The sequence below is a fragment of the Cheilinus undulatus genome, linkage group 5 (genome assembly GCF_018320785.1).
Source record: "Cheilinus undulatus linkage group 5, ASM1832078v1, whole genome shotgun sequence".
Taxonomy (NCBI): Eukaryota; Metazoa; Chordata; class Actinopteri; order Labriformes; family Labridae; genus Cheilinus; species Cheilinus undulatus.
In genome coordinates, this window is record NC_054869.1 from 49325553 (window position 1) to 49342916 (window position 17364).

Here is a 17364-nt window from a genome sequence, read left to right on the forward strand (position 1 = left end):
TAAATGTTGAAACTTTAACGTCTGATGAAAATGTTTATTGTGATGATTTTTTTGAATGATCAATATCAAGTAAATGCATTGTTGTGAGCTTGTTGGATTCTGTTTCCTGGAAACGCTTCAGTATCTGCATATTCTTAAAAAAAAGTGTTAAAATAATGGACGCTTTCTGATGAAACAGATGCTGCTGCTTGCTAATAAGAAGCATTAATAAAGGACAGAAATGCTAACGGGATATGCACAAACACCCCAACATTTCCTTCTGTCTGCATTGATCAGCCACACATGAAAAAAGTGTGCTTAAGCATCGGTAGAACAGAATAATACCACTTAACAATGGCAGCAGATAGAGGCGCTGCTATTTCAAAAGCTTGTACAGCATAGCAGAGGGTAAATGGGAGCTGCAGAGACCGGTGTGAATCGATAAAAGCCATCAAACACCCGAGGGGTCCCCCAATTTTCCCACAAACCACTCCACCCCCTGGGCAGGGGGGAAACAATGGCGGGGCATCAATACCAGCAATTGGGAGAAGGTGGGGCAGGAGACAGCGAGCAAACCGCTCAAGTGGGTCACCTCTCCTCCAGACAGCAAATGGGCGCGCAATCGTTTGCATCAATTCAGTCCGGTGGGAGACAGAGGACAGGATGGGGAAGGGGTGCCATTACAAGTGTATTGGTATAGAAGGTGGGCGCCAGGAGGAAGACGGGGGTGTGGAGGTTTTTAAAGCAGGTAGAGATAGACACACGGGGGGGATATAGGTGTTTTCAATTACCCACAAATTCACAGCAATTTCCTCCTCTTTCTGACCACACCTCCCACTGCGAGGCTGATGGGAGTCCTGAACAAAGAGGCGTGGAGATCGCGATTGTTTGACTGCGGGTTGGTGTGGAGGAGCAGGAGGAGGTCGGTTTTCATCTGTCTGCCTTGTTCAACCTTTCTCTGTCACCTTGCAGCTTTTATCCGAGCCTCCACCTCCTCCTCCTCCTCCTCCTCCTCCTTCTTCTTCTTCTTCTTCCTTTTTTTTTTGCAAAGGGTAGGAACTTCAAAGTGCATTTCAACTTCTGTGTAGATGTTGATAAGGCACTTCCTGAGAGCGAGAGAGATACTCTTATGCTGCGTAAAGATAACAGGCTAACTCACACTCACTCTCTTACACACAATGTTCCATTCAGCAGAAAAACAACACACTCTTTCTGCTTTGCAAAGTGGTTAAATTTGCTCCGTGGTGATGCATGCTTCGTCTCACTGATCACGGTCGCCTTCAGTTAGAACTCTTTGTCATTTGCATTGTGCTCGCCTGTTAGCAGGTTTGTAATGCTTAGGATTAAATTATGGCAGGTACTTTGTGTGTGTGGTGACCTGGAGGAGACCAAAACATGTCAGGAGGCCTGAAAATGACACAAATGGATCCATTGTGTTTATCAGAAGAGGAGCATCATGATAATGGCATCCCTCCATACAAGCCGGATCACCTCTACAAACATATTTTAGGAGCTAGCACAACCTGACCTTAAGCTGATGCACCAGATAGACTGTCCCACATATCCATAGCATGGGAAACATGACTGCCATTCCAAAAAAGGCTGGGGCGCTATGTAGATGTTGATAACAACAGATGCAATGATTTGTGAATCTCATGAACCCATATTTATTCACGCATAAACAACATATCAGATGGTAAAACTGAGATATTTTACCATTAAATACAAAATATAAGCTCATTTTGAACTTGATTGCCGTAACAAATCTCAAAAAAGTAAGGAAAGAGGCATGTTTACAATTGTGTAGCAATTAACAACAGTCCATAAATGTCTTGGAAGGGAGGAGACCAGTTAATTGAGTTTTGGGTGAGGAATGTTGTCCCATTCTTGTCTGATATAGGATTCTAGCTGCTAAACATTCCTGGGTCTTCTTTGCCAGATTGTTCATTTTCCATCCATCCATCCATCCATCCATCCATCCATTCATACATCCAGTTTTCTTCTGCAGGCCAGGCAAGTCAGCCAAGACAACTCCAGCTCCACCTGAGGGATTCCAAGGCCACATGAGATATATAATCCCACCAACGAGTACTGGACCCCCCCCCCCATCTCCTCTCAGTTAAAAAAACCTGGAAGACCTCCACAGACAAGAGACATCCCAATCAGATGCCTGAAACCGCCTCACCTGACCCTTTTTGAGACGAAGGAGATGCTCTCCTTTGAGGACCCTCTGGATGTCCGGCTCCTCACCCTGTCTATAAGACTGAGCCCAGCTACCCTCCTGGGGAATCATTTCAACCCCCTGAACCCATGATCTTGATTTTGGTCATTACCTAGGGCTCACAACCATAGGAGAGGGCTGGAACTCAAATGGACTGGTAAATTCAGGGTTTTGAACTTGAGCTCAGCTCCCTCTTCACCACAGTGGTCCAGTACAACAACACTGCCAATGCTTCACCAACCTGCCTGTCAATCTCATGGTCCATTCTACCCTCACTCGTGAACCAGAGTGTTTTCTATCGGTGAAAGGTCTGGACTGTAGGCAGGCCAGTTCAGAACCCAGACTCTTCTACTGTGAAGCCATGCTATTGGGGTGGATGTGGTATGTGGTTTCAGCATTGTCTTTCTGAAAGAGTCAAGGCCTTCCCTGTAAGAGATGTTGTCTGGATGGGAGCGTATCCAGAACCTCTGTCTACTTTTCAGCATTGATAGTGCATTTCCAGATGTGTAAGCTGCCCAAACCATAGGAACTAATGCAACTCTACACCATCAGAGATGCAGGCTTTTGAACTGTGTGCTGCAAACAAGCTGGATGAGCCCTCTCTTCTTTAGTCCACAGGACACAGCACCCATGGTTTTAAAAAAAAGTTTCAAATTTTGATTCATCTGACCACAGAACAGTTTTCCATGCTGCCACAGTCCATTTTAAATTAGCTTTTGCCCAGAGAAGATGACAACATTGCTGGATCATGCTTACATATAGCTTCTTCTTTGCATGGAACAGCTTTAACTATCATTTGTAGATGGAATGGCCAACTATGTTACAGACCAAGATACCTGGAAGAGTTTCTGAGCCCATGCAGTGATTGCCATCAAGAATCATGTTTTTAATGCAGTGCCACCTGAAGGCCTGATGATCATGAGCATCCAATATTAACATTCAGTCTCGTTCCTTGCTCTGAGATTTCTCCAGATTCTTTAAATCTTTTGATGATATTATGGACTGTCATTCCAAAAGCCTGGGTCAGGACCCACTGTTGGGTCATGGGAGATTTTTCTGGGGTTGCCAAGTGAGTTTTTAGAATGATTAAAAAGAAATGCATTGTACCAGACCAGACAGACAATGAAAACTTAAGGGGTGGAGGATGAAAAGGCAGTCAGTGTGACAGAGGGAAGTGGCTTCTTCCAGGCCTTTAAAATAGAAAGTGGCAGAACAGGACCAGGATGACAACCAGAGTCTGAAATTAAGTTAACGTTATCCAAGCTAGCACCCAACATCAGCTCAACCAACCAGATGAGGACGGTGCAGAATGCAGACGTCCATCCATCCATCTTCTATATCGGTATGCAGTTTGGGATCGCAGGGGGCCGGAGCCTATCCCAGCTGTCATTGAGCAAGAGGCGGGGTACACCCTGGACTGGTCGCCAGTCAATCACAGGCCTGACATATAGAGACAGACAACCAAGCATGCACGCTCACATTCACACCTACGGTCAATTTAGAGTCCTAATTAACCTAATGAGCATGTCTTTCGTGGTGGGAGGAAGCCAGGATACCCGGGAAGAAACTATGCATGCACAGGGAGAACATGCAAACTCTGCACAGAAAGGCCCAGACTGGAAAGCAAACCAGGGACCTTCTTGCTGTGAAGCAACAGCACCTTGTCCTGCGTCATGCAGGATGAATACAGACATGATCAGCAATAATTTATTAAAAAAAAAAGCTAACTGGTTTGTATCAGCTTTTACCCTGTTAAAAGATTGTTACCAGAAAAAAACGTTTGGGAAACACTGCTGTAGATGGTGGGATATAAGAAGTCTTTTACAATGAAGAAAATAATTTTGAAATTTTTCTACAATTATTAGACACATTTTTTCACTGATTGGTAAGTCTCTGCCCATCTAGCAACTCTGCCTCTCTAAAATGCTCCTTTTATACACAGTCATGTTACTGGTTACTGATCTGTTGCCAATTAAGCTAATTAATTGCAAAATGATCCTTCAACTATTTTTCAACTGCACCATTCACTATTCCAGCCTTTTATTGCTCCATCCCTACTTTTTGAGATGTGTTGCTGCCATCAAATTCAAATTGAGCAACATTTTTATATTTTGTTTATGTTAAACTGTAAATAAAATACGGGTTTATGAGAGTCAACATTGCATTCTGCCTTTATGAACATCTACAGAGTGCACCAACTTTTTTGGAAATGCCGTTGCAATCATTTTTGGGCTGGATGGCAGACTGTAAGGGGTGGTCTTGGTCTCAGCTGTAGAGCATGCTCATAATTCCTTGTCCATTTTGGAGCACAGTGAGGTGTATAAAGCAGGAGTGAATCAGTCAAAATTGTGAAATTAATTTAGAACAGTCAAACTAACTCATTTATTTGTATTTTAAAGTAGTTTATGTAAACTGCCTTTGTTGAAGAAAATGCCAACTGAGTCAAGAGGCAGCCGTGGGTTACAGCATGCTTCCTGTTAATCTTGCACCTTCCTCTCTAATGCAACCGTCTGCACATCAGAAACCTCTCTACAGGAGACAGGAAGTTTCCTGCGCTTGCACATGTTGCCACATGAACATATGAGTGGTCTGATAGGAGCCTGTATCGACCATGTCACTTCCCCTGCTCCCTGGCTCAGCAATGTACAACAACCATTCGTGCGTCTGAAGCTGCATGTGTTTGTGCAGGACTTGGGTTAGGGCTCTTTCTGGATGGTTAGCCTTATCTCCCCTCCCATGCACATTCACAATATATGCTGCACCAGATGGCCACAGAACACAGAGCTGCTAATGGTACCACTTGATCATGTCTTCCCTCTGCTATAAATCAGTATATTAACAACGTACATAAACGCCATACAGAGAGCATTTGATTGATTCCCATGTGACGCATAAAGCTGCTTCATAAAGAGAGGAAACGCTTAAAGGACAATGTAGATTTAGCCATGCGTGCCTGAGTGTTAGTCCACACTAGAGATCTCATGGGCATCATCCACAATTTAAATACATTTGCTTGAGAGGAATTAGAATGGCAGTTCATGTTTGCATTTACATACATTTGAAGTTTATGGAGGTGTGATTACTGATGAACATGTGGGAAGAGTTAATGGCCCCGAATAAATGACGAGTGCAGTGAAACGGCCTTTTATTTTCAAGTTCATTTTAAACAAGTGGTTATGAGTTCAAATGCAAAAGGAGAGTTATTTATGTATGTATATATAGTCTCATACAAAAGCACAGAGACAGGCAGGGTCTCTCTAAAGGTACATTACTGCTCCCATGTGGTGAAATGCAAGTCTTGCTTCAACTTGATAACAAAGAAGAAAACATCCTTAAATATGCAGACACTGATGGCTTTATGATTCAAGTGTTTAGATTTAGATACAATTAAAATACAATTAAAGCAAATGGCATTTTGTCTGTGGATGGCAAAGTATTGGGAAATTATCAGAAAATGCCAAGTTGTTCTCTTAAAGACCACCAAAAAATGAACTGATTCTTTGAAAAATGCAGTCCGGAAATTTTCTTACCAAAATGGGCTTTTTCTAACCTGGCTTTCCAGGTTTTCCAGATTTGTTTCACACATCCATCTGGAAAACCTCTCAAAAAAGTGTTTGGGAAAAGGCAGAACGTTTGAAAAAAACTCGGATAATCGGAACATTCTGTCTATAACATCTTAACAGGCCAATCAGAGCAACAGAACACGTGACGTAGCCGCTACCGAGGAGTAAAGTCCATATAGGAATGGATGAGGCAAACCATGGCAACCGCTGAAATGTTTTTGTCGTTTCTGAAAAGAAAACAACACAATGCTGGTTTTTGTTCTTTTTTTAATGAAGAAATGTCAAGTTCTGATAAAACTGGGCTTTTTCTCTTTCTTCTGGAATATTAAATGATTAACTTTGCAAAGCAGATGGATGCGCCCGTTTCCGTGTTTTTCACTGGTGAATCCATCTTGCAAAGCTCCCATCTGAACCTTTTGGGCCCAGTTAGAAAGTGACAGGACCAATCAGCGACGAGGGGCAGTACTTTCAGGTGCGGCAGAGTCTTGATGTAAGCGAGCGGCAACATGAGGCCGGTGCAATTATGGCGGAAAAGATTAGCGTGGATGCTGCTAATGCACCAGTTTTATCAGAACTTGATGACATTTCTTCCATAAAAAAAGAACAAAGAACAGCAGTGAGTTCTTTGCAAAAAATGACAAAAGTCATGTACTGACATGTCTATAGCCACAGTGGTTCGCGTTATGCAGGTATAATGGAGCTTACTCCTTCGGTAGGAGCTCAGCTTGCTGGCGGCTATGTCACGTGTTTTGTTGCTTTGATTGGCCCGTAAAGATGTGACAGACAGAATGTTCATCCAATCACCCTTCGAGTTTTTTTTCAAAGGCTCTGCCCTTTCCCAAAAGTTATCTATTAGTGGTTTTCCAAATGGATGTGTGAAACAAATCCAGGTTACTGCCAAACCGTATCGATCCACATAGAGCAGATCGATCCAAACAGACAGAAGACCATCTTATTAACATGAGAATACACCACAGTGCACAGGCTCCTTATAGTAAATCATCCCTATATTAAGATCATGTATCATCCTGCAGCACAAGCAAAAGGTCACCAGGAGGTCAGTGGGCCACAGAGCTACAACAGCACCATTGATGAGGAAAAGTTATCTTCAGAGGTAGAAACAACTGAATTTTACATGAAAACACACATCTTTTGTAGAAAACATTAACCTTTTAACTTAATAATGCATTTGACCATGGCAGAAGCAATAAAGTCATGGACTCATGTCAAAAGGAATGGCATATCAACCCTAACCCTGTCATAATGTTCCTGCCTGGACTCGTAGTTCTCCTGTGACCTTGTACTCTCTTGAAAAGATTCAGTGAAGGCAGAGATGCGCCAAGATCATGAATATTCTTGGCTCACATGCATCAAAAACCTCTGAGAACATTCAACAAATTGAACAAATCATTGCATGACTCAGTATAAGAGTGACAGCTGAAATGGTCTCCACTGATAAAGAGACAGGTCGGCAAATTTTTCATGAAAATTTGAACATGGCAAAAGTGCTTGCCAAAGTTGTTCCAAAACGTCTGACTCCTGATCAAAAGGAAAAGTGCAAACAAATTTGTAAAGACATTTTTGGAACAAATAGAAGGAAATCAAGCTTTTTTCTTATTAAATGAAAAGTTGCTCAACTTTCAAGTGGCACAGTTGGCACAATTGGCAAAAATGTGCACTACAACCAGCAGCCAGCCGTAAACCAAAGATGTCACTATTGGAAACCTACAGCAGTTGTACGTGAATACCCGACCTTTAATTTACAACACTGTTTGACTGTGAACCATGTGGTTTTATCCTCATAAGCACAGTCTCATTATTTAATAGCCCTACATTGTATATGGAAATTGCAGGCCAGACTAAATCTAAAACAGTGGTCAGAATCAGTGCCTTGTTCATGTTTTTAAAAATAAACTCTGTTGTTCATAGTCTACCAAAAATATGATCCCACTCACACACAACACTGGTCAATCAAACTGACCTTGGAAAGCCAGTGGATGACCAGGCACCAGGTCAATCATCCTTAGTCATCAGGCAGATCCATCCCCCAAAGCTCCAATGCAATGACTGTGCCCAGTCTGAAAACAGGACAGGCAGCAGCTATGTGGAGTTTAGACATACTACAAGCTGGTGAACAATGGCGACTGGAGTAGTGATGAGCTCAGATGTAGCTATAGGCAGTTGTATTAATCAGAACTGGAAATTTCTTTTCTAAAAGAATCACACAGAATGTTTTTTTGGTGGAAAAGATGATTTTGCTCTTCTCCCTACCGGTCTAAGCTACAGTTTGTTTCACCAAATGGCTCCACTAACAGTTAGCTACATTAGCAGCTAATGTGTTGAATCTACTGTAGAGCAGAACATGTCCCCTGCATCATATGTTTTGTTGCTCTGATTGGCTCGAGACAGACAAGATATTCGTCCAATCATCCTCCTAAATTTTTTCCAAAGGTTCTTTCCTTCCCAAACACATTTGACCATATGGATGTGGGACATATCCCCTTCCATGGATAAGTGAAACAGTCTATCTGACGTATCAGGTTACAAATGGATAATGACAACAATGTAGAACTTTTTTTGATGTTTGGAAGAAATGGTTTGATTTGAAGGAGTTTTGGAAGCATTCTGGGGGCCTACGTTGGCTGTTCACAGAGCAGGACCAGATTGAGACCCCCAAAGTATTCGTGCAAGATACTGAAAACATGTTTTTTCTTTATGTGTACATTATGTGAATGTCAGTCAGAATAAATATACTTAAACTGTAGTGCAACAATCTTTTGCTTTTTGTACTGATGTTGTAGCTGCAGTATTTAACCCATGCACATATAGTCTTTGTTGGCTGTTGTTGCAGAGCTGCAGGTCCTCTGTTATATTTATTTAGCCTGGCCTCCTCCTGTGTTGGAATGGATCTGTGTCAGTGCGGATAGGACTGTGCATGTGAGGTTGGAGATCAGTTTGCAACAAGGGCTCTATATTTAGCCGTGGAGGGGAGTGGGTGACCCAGTCTGACAGCAACAAGTCACACTCCAACTCCTTTCACCTGCCTACTGTTTGATTCTTATCTGTTTTTTTCAAGAGTTTGTATCTGAACAGAAGGTGAGTTATTACTACAGCATTTATCCCCACTTTTCTGTACTTTTTTGTGCTTTGATTCGTTTTGCTTTTTCATACCTCCATGACAGCCTGATGTGACTTAGAGAATAGCTTTGCTGTTTGGAGATGGTCGTGTGCTTCATGGCTGAGACTACAGCTCTGTGAAGTTGCAGTTGGAGTCGTCCATGTGCCAGTTGGAGGAGCCAGAGGCCAAACTGGGCCTGAACAGCCCTGACCCTCTGGTAAGAGAGGCTTTCCTGATGGCCTATGACTACATAGACTATGTAACCACAGGGGGGGCAGATGGAACCATGGGTCCTGCCCCCACAGCTTGCACCGCTGCCTTACGCCACGCTGGAGATGAGCTCCTCAACCGATTCCCCATCTTCTTCCGGCGTTGGCCTCGTATCTTCCAGGACGTGACGGAGAACTCGGCCTGTCCCATGCTCACCAGCATCCTAGACGAGCACTTCTTCCCTCCGGTCCCTGGGGGGCGGCGCAGGGAGCTGGCCTGGAGCGCTGTGCTGTCTGTGTATGTGCTGGCTGGACAGATGGCTCTGCACTGCCATGAGAAGGGCATGATGGGAGTCCTGCCTCAGCTGAAGGAGAGTGTGGGGGCGTATGTGGAGAGGGTCATCTGCCCTGACATACGAGATAAGGGAGGATGGGTGAGTGTTAATGAGTGAATATCCACATCCACAGAGGAGATATAAAAAATGATATTCCATTTAATACAACCCACAATTACAAAAAAGTTGGGATGATGTGTAAAATGTGAATTAAACAGAATGCAGTGATTTGCAAATCCTTTTCAATCCAATGAAAACAGCACAAAGATTCTATTTAATATTTAAACTAATAAAATATATGGTCTAAATATGATCCCACAATACGATCCAAAAAAGTTGGAACAAAAGCAAGAAAAGACAGGAAAGTTATTCCCCAGGAAAGTAGGTTTACAGGTGACAGCACCATGATTGGATATAATTGCAGCATCCCTGAAAGGCTCAGGTCATTCATAATCAATAATGGCGGAAGGTTCTACACTTTCTGACAGTGTTTGTGTCCGACAGTTTATGAGCAATGTTCCTGGACATGCAACTGCAATGACTTTTGAGATTTTACCATCTACACTCCATAATATCATCAAAAAGTTCAGAAAATCTGGAGTAATCTCTGCACACAAGGGGCAAGAATGCTCATGACCTTTGATCCCTTAGGTGGCCCTGCATTAAAAATCTTCATCATTCTGCAATGGATATTGAAATGTGCACAGGAACACTTCAGAGAACTGTTGTCAGTTAACACAGTGTGTCACTGCATCTACAAATGTCAGTTAAGACTCTACCATACAAAGCCAAAGCCATAGATCAACAACATCTAAGAAGCCCTGCCATTATCTCTGGGCCCCAGCTCATCTGAGTTATTTAACCAGGAAAGCCTTGTTGAGATCAAGAATCTCAATGCTGGCCAAGTTACAGTAGGCAGCAGCACAGTCAACAGAATTTAAGACCTGACACATTGCAGTTACAAACACAGATCAACCTATCCTAAGTCACAGAGCACAGTGTCAGTAAACGCCTACAACCTGATGCATCCAACTCCAACAATCCTTTTGAAAAGATTCAAAGAGACCAGCTATGGGTTGCACCAGCTGTGCGTAAGTTCAAACGTAGCGTAGTTTGAACCTAAGTTCTTACTTACGGCAGAGTTTATGCTCTCCTAACATTTAAGGTGAGGCACCAGCTGTGATAGTTTCATCGTAGGTGTAAGTTCTAACTTAAATCTTACACCTAAGCCCTACTAAGTGTAAAGCTCTCTGTAGAATACGTCTGTCATAGTGGTAGCTCTAAAAGACATGATAAGCCGGAGGGTGGCGAGGAGTTGAGGATTTTACCGGAAATTTGGATTCAGCACTGCGTTCTCTATGATCAGTAACACTGTTGTTTTCCATGAGCAGAGATCATTTCTGCCGTCTACGGTTAAATTATCTCGTGTTATTAGCGATTTCACCACTCGATATTAGTGTTGTTATTTATACTGGCTCTAAGTTTAGGCTGGAGGCTTCACAATACTACACCCAGGACTGATTGCCAGTCAATCAAAGGGCTGACATATAGAGACAGACAACCATGCATGCTCAAATGTGATATAAAAAAATATATATGCTAAATTTTATGGCAATTTTTTTCCTTGTTGGATTTTGGTAGAAGGTTGAATAAACATGTCAGTTTAAAAAAATTAGAATTTCCTGGCTATTATTTGAGTTATCAGGCATCAAAGGGTTAAAATACCAATAAACTACAGACATGAAGAAAACACAACAAAATCTGCCGTAAATATACAAAATAGAATCATTTTTCTCACATCCTTGATGACCTGTTTATCTTGTTATTTTAAAGAAATTAGAAGATATAATTGGCTGTAATTATTTCTATTAATTTTTTTATATGCATCATTAAATGCATTTGTAAGAAAATCCAAATGCATGTGAAATATATCAAAATAAAAAGTAAGAGTCATGTTCACTGCATTGAGAAAGCTGCTTGAAATGGGTTCAATTCTGTGTTTGTCATTCAGTTTCCTACTTCTTTTTCCACTTCAGTTTGAAGTGAATGTCCCATTTGTTTCAGTTAAACAGTACCAGGCCTGAGTTACAACAGCATGGCTTCACAGTAAAAGAGGGGGGGTCCGGTCCAGACCTGTCTCCTGTGAAAGTGTCAGGCACTCTATGAAGCTTAAACCACAACAACATAAACCCTGCACTAATCAGCAGTTTAACATCAAGCAAGAAAGCAAAATTTCAGCAATTAGTATCTCCAGTCCTTACATGCTCACGGAGCAGTGTCAGGAGAAATGATGGAGCACAGTGGCAAACATTCTCCTGTCCCATGTTTTTGAAAGGTGTTGCAGGCATCAAATTAACACCATAAGTCCAAACAAGAAGGTAAACCGGTCACATATTTTACCCCTTTAAGACAAGGTTATATTGGTTTTAGAGGTCCCCAAAAAGTGTCTATGAAGTTTGTTGCTAAAAAACACTACAGTATTTGAATTTTGCATTTCTAAAAACCCCTCTGTTTCAGTCCTGCTCAGAATGAGCTGTTTCTGTGTCTGTGGCTTTAAATGTTACTGAGCTGCCTGACTCCGCCCCTCTCAGGAAATGGATGTGGCTCTCCTGAGACGATCAGGAGAGGAGGGAGTATCTTCCTTCCAAGCGGGTAGAGCCAACCAAACCTGGGGGCGGTGCTAACTCCCCACATGACATCATGAGGGGAAATCTGACAAAGGCTTGATTCAGAACACATTTCCTGAAAGGTGGAGAAAGAGCGGGGAGGGAATTGATTTTTCTGATTTTTGGGGGGATTGTGGATGGGCCATATTTTTGCTATAAAAGCCTGAAAAGTATATTTTGCACAATATATGACCTTTAAACACTGATAGTCTTGTCTTTGTGCTGTGTTCACTTAAATATGGGTTGATAAGAACTATTCACATTTGATACGGTGTCCTATCTTTTCTGTTATAGTGATATCTATAGAGGTTCCGTTGAACTCCTGATCAACAATATCTTATTACCTGTTCCTTTTTTAAGTCAGCCTACATGAAAAATAATACACTTTTAATGTGTTTTCAACGTAAAACAGGGACATTGTCTATTTAAACCGGCATTTGAAGGGTTAAAATTCTGAAAAAAAAAAAAAAAGAATATTGGATGGTTTCTTTAGGGCCAAGAGAAATTAAAAGATTAAACTCAAAAGGTTGGGAAAATAATATTCTGCTGTAATGTTTTACAGACATTTTTGGAAAGTATTTTTTTCCTTGGAGGCCTTGACGTGTTGTAAATTTTAAATCAGATACTTTATAAATAATACTTTATCAAATCATCATTTTTACTACAAATGATGATGACAACTAAAGACTTTGATTAAAGAAATCCTCCTGCCTACCATCATTTATTATATGAAGAAGCCTGTTTTCATAATAAACAGCAGAACAGGGACTTTATGTGATCCAACTAGCATCTAAAGCAGGGCTTCTTAACTAGTTGGCTGGGACCCAATTGTGCGTTGAGTCTATGATGTATGGAAGCCCTAAGTGGACATGCAGTAGCATACAGTATTTTTGTTTTTCCTGGGATAATGAATACATTTTTTCCTCAAGATTTCAATTCATCAATCTCCTCTACCCTGGAAAACAAAACGTTTTTCCCAAAATAATAAGGAAATTCTTTGCAGGATTACATAATTTCCATCCTGTCTGAGGAAAATGGAGTAAAATGCATGTAGAGATGTGCTTTTTAAATATGTTGCTGAGAACCACTACTTTAAAAGGTTAAAATCCTGGAAGTTTTTAAATATCAGTTACTTCTGAGCAGGACTCAAGTTGATTAAATATTTAACCCATAAAGTTGGTATGAATTGTTTGTATTTATTCAGTGAATGTTTTCAGAAGTGGGCATTTGTGTCTTTAATGTTAGAAAATTAAAGAGATTCCACAGGGTTAACTTCTCATATGACATGTGAGTTTATCAGGGGTTCTAATTTACTTGTTTTATTTTTGACAGAGCGGTTTTGTGTCCCGTTTTGGACAGAAGCAGGGTTTGGAGAGCCAGGTGAAGAAGGTGTGCTGTTGGACTCTGCTGGCTTTGGCTGTGAGCATCCTCACTTACTGCGTGTGGAAGAGAATGGTTTAGCCAACACTGCCACCTAGTGGCCACGACTACAAACTGTATGACAGTGAGCCACACTGTGATGAAGCCAAGAGACTGTTTGATCAGAAACAACATGGATAATCAGCTAATTCCCCCTGACATTAAGAATTATTTATAGATAATTCACTGCATACCACAAGACATATAAACATCAAAGTTTTAGGCTCAGGCATGAGAAAGAAACATTTCTAAAAAGAATGTTTTTCATTATTCACCTGGAGAAAAATCAAAATGAGAATAAAATCAAAAGGTTAAGAATTATAAAGCTGACTTTTTCCCTTACAAATTTGTCTTCTATCATTTTCCTCTATACTAGTAATTTAACATTGAGGTTATGTGTAATTTAAGACCTTTAAGGCAGCAAGTGTTTAGGTCAGATCTAAAATTTGGCATTCACACCAAGCTAAATTTTGGTGCCCTAAGCAACTGTGTAAGTTGAAATTTCATGGACACAGGATCAATACAGGGATTTCACCCCTCCCAAACATTTGCATTTCAAGAGTTTGAAGGATAGTAGTTTACTTTTTCTGGAAAACACCAGTCAAGCAGCTACACTTTATCTACAGTGTAGACAATCTACCCCATTAACATCACGCAATTAATTATTTCTAAGACGTCTTCAAACCTTAGAAAAGAGGGACTCAAACATCAAAAATGCAGAAGGAAATTTTATTAACATGAACAGCAGACAGAACACTGAAAACTGGAAAAGACTTGGAACGTTACATTTTCATGGAACAGCACAGCTTTTAAGGTTTAGGCAAGCTCCTCCTCGCCTTCCTCCTCAAACTCTCCCTCCTCCTCGGCGGTGGCGTCCTGGTACTGCTGGTACTCGGACACCAGGTCGTTCATGTTGCTCTCTGCCTCGGTGAACTCCATCTCATCCATGCCCTCGCCGGTGTACCAGTGGAGGAAAGCCTTGCGCCTGAACATAGCTGTGAACTGCTCAGAGATGCGCTTGAACAGCTCCTGGATGGCTGTGCTGTTACCGATGAAGGTGGCGGCCATCTTGAGGCCACGGGGAGGAATGTCGCAGACGGCGGTCTTGACGTTATTGGGGATCCATTCGACGAAGTAGCTGCTGTTTTTGTTCTGCACATTCAGCATCTGCTCGTCCACCTCCTTCATGGACATGCGGCCACGGAAGATGGCAGCCACTGTCAGGTAGCGGCCGTGACGTGGGTCGCAGGCAGCCATCATGTTCTTGGCGTCGAACATCTGCTGGGTGAGCTCTGGAACGGTGAGGGATCTGTACTGCTGGCTACCTCTGCTTGTGAGGGGAGCGAAGCCTGGCATGAAGAAGTGCAGACGGGGGAATGGCACCATGTTTACAGCCAGCTTCCTCAGATCAGCATTGAGCTGTCCAGGGAACCTGAGGCAGGTGGTGACGCCGCTCATGGTGGCAGAGACAAGGTGGTTGAGGTCACCATATGACGGGGTTGTGAGTTTGAGGGTGCGGAAACAGATGTCATACAGAGCCTCGTTGTCAATGCAGTAGGTCTCGTCTGTGTTTTCTACTAGCTGATGGACTGATAGTGTGGCATTGTAGGGCTCGACTACTGTGTCTGATACTTTGGGGGAGGGCACCACGCTGAAGGTGTTCATGATGCGGTCGGGGTATTCTTCACGGATTTTGCTGATGAGCAGTGTGCCCATACCGGAGCCCGTGCCACCGCCAAGAGAGTGTGTGAGCTGGAAGCCCTGCAGGCAGTCACAGCTCTCCGCCTCCTTCCTCACTACATCCAGGACAGAGTCCACCAGCTCTGCACCCTCTGTGTAGTGACCTTTGGCCCAGTTGTTGCCAGCACCACTCTGGCCTAGAAGACAGAAAGCAAAATTAAAATTGTGCCTCTTAAGATTAGCAGTAGCTAGGAATATATGGCCAAATAATTACCAAAAACAAAGTTGTCTGGTCTGAAGACCTGGCCGAAGGGTCCGGACCTCACGGAGTCCATGGTGCCTGGCTCCAGATCCACCAGCACAGCACGGGGAACATATTTGCCACCTACAAAAGCCAAAAGTAGTGAGAGAAGGGTTCACAAAACTAATGTCAGCAGACACGCTAGTTTCCTTAATAAACTTAAACTTACCAGTGGCTTCATTGTAGTAGACATTGATCCTGTCCAGCTGCAGGTCACTGTCACCATGGTATGTTCCAGTTGGGTCAATTCCATGCTCATCACTGATCACCTCCCAAAACTGTAAGATAATTAAAGACAGTTTTTTACAACAATCTGAAACTCAAGCTGTTATTCAGGTTGGTAAGTTACCAAATACACAAGATTTATTTGGATTCACAAGATACATAGTGAAGATAGCTAAGCTAAAGTTAGAAAGGGTTCTTTTGTTTGAGTTAATCAGACATCCTATGTGTAATGCAATAAAAAAAGTTTTATTTTTCACCCAATTTTGTCCTCAACCATCTTAACTGAAAATTAAAAACATTACTTAGTAATGACTTCAGATTCAAATTTTAGTTGTCATAATTTAAGCCTGTTGAACCTTGCATTTACTGGAAATCAAATGTTTATTTATATGTGAATATAAATATCTAGTATTTTAAATTAATTTTAGTCATAATATTAAAAAACATTAACTCATGGCATACAATGAGATGACAGAGGAAAGTACATGTAGTATTGTTAATAATGCAGTGAAGTGGATGCATGTTGAATTTTATAATGTATCGTTTGAATTAGCTTTAAAATCTGCTTTAAAAATGATAGTTAGATAACGGGTCAACCTAAAACTTCCCGCCGTTACACAGACCGCGCGCGCGGCCTCTCAATCCATTGGCTGTGAGTGGTGGGCTATGAATTTAAAAATTCCTTGCTACGTCACTAACCGCCAACACCGCCTCCTTTCAGCCACGAGCCGGCGTCTATCAGAAAACTGCACAGTGGGCCTCACTGGGCCGGAGACGGTTACAAAACCACCGAATTTTCACCCCAATGCATAGAAAAAAATACTCGCATACAAACGTAGGAATTAGTCTACCCTACTTCACATTACATGGTAGGCACAGTGACCAAAAAAAAAAAAAAAAAAATCAACTTCCCCTTTCCATGGTGCAGAAACGCTAACGTATGCTCAATTAGATTACTAAATTGGTTTAAACCGGTTCGCCAATGTAACGGAAAATCCAATCCGCACGTTAATGAAATTCTAACGGTTTTAACTCCTAAAACCCGACGGACCTATACCCGCACAATGCATTTCAAGGTATTTTTTTAAGTTACTAAAACTTCATTACTATTAATATTTTTAAAACTTCGACGTATTAGAAAAGGTGGGGTGAGTTTTTAACTCTTTTTGAGGTTTTGATAACGCGTTTAACGGAAATTCTCATAAGTAGGGCGCATTAATATTCCCAGGGTGTGGCATCTAACGGACACAAAGCACCGGATCACGGAACACGATGTTTCTTGACAAAAAACGATTAATCCAATAAACAGAAGGCAAACAGAAATGAACTAACCTTGGCACCGATTTGGTTTCCGCACTGGCCGGCCTGGAGATGTACAATTTCCCTCATTTTGTATTTGTGGAGGTAGGCTTAGATCTTAGAAGAGTGACTTTGCGTGTCTCTGTGAATGATTCGGCAGCGCAGCCATCTACTTTATAGAACACTGAAGTCCCGCCCTTCAGCCGTCAGCTCGAACGCCCGTTGGCTCTTTTCTGTAAACCTGATATGCAGGCATAAACTCTGACCAATGACATGCTGCGTAGCTTCTCCTCTATTGGTCCGTAGTGCCTGTCAATCACATTCATGTCAAACGTGTGACTAAGGTCTA

At 42.0% G+C, this 17364-nt stretch overlaps 2 protein-coding genes across 2 annotated transcripts; one reads left to right on the forward strand and one right to left on the reverse strand.

The window, feature by feature from the left end:
* Positions 1-8746: 8746 nt before the first annotated feature.
* bcl2l16 (BCL2 like 16) lies at positions 8747-14085 on the forward strand. Its single transcript, XM_041787074.1, has 3 exons — positions 8747-8859; positions 8946-9524; positions 13424-14085. Exons 2-3 carry the CDS (start codon positions 9042-9044, stop codon positions 13550-13552), a joined length of 612 nt encoding a protein of 203 aa, XP_041643008.1. The 5' UTR covers positions 8747-8859; positions 8946-9041; the 3' UTR covers positions 13553-14085.
* Positions 14086-14225: 140 nt separating this feature from the next.
* Positions 14226-17206, reverse strand: tubb2b (tubulin, beta 2b). The gene is made up of 4 exons (XM_041787073.1): positions 17049-17206; positions 15661-15769; positions 15465-15575; positions 14226-15387 (listed from the first exon to the last, which is right to left on the reverse strand). Exons 1-4 carry the CDS (start codon positions 17103-17105, stop codon positions 14327-14329), a joined length of 1338 nt encoding a protein of 445 aa, XP_041643007.1. The 5' UTR covers positions 17106-17206; the 3' UTR covers positions 14226-14326.
* Between the last annotated feature and the right edge of the window lie 158 nt (positions 17207-17364).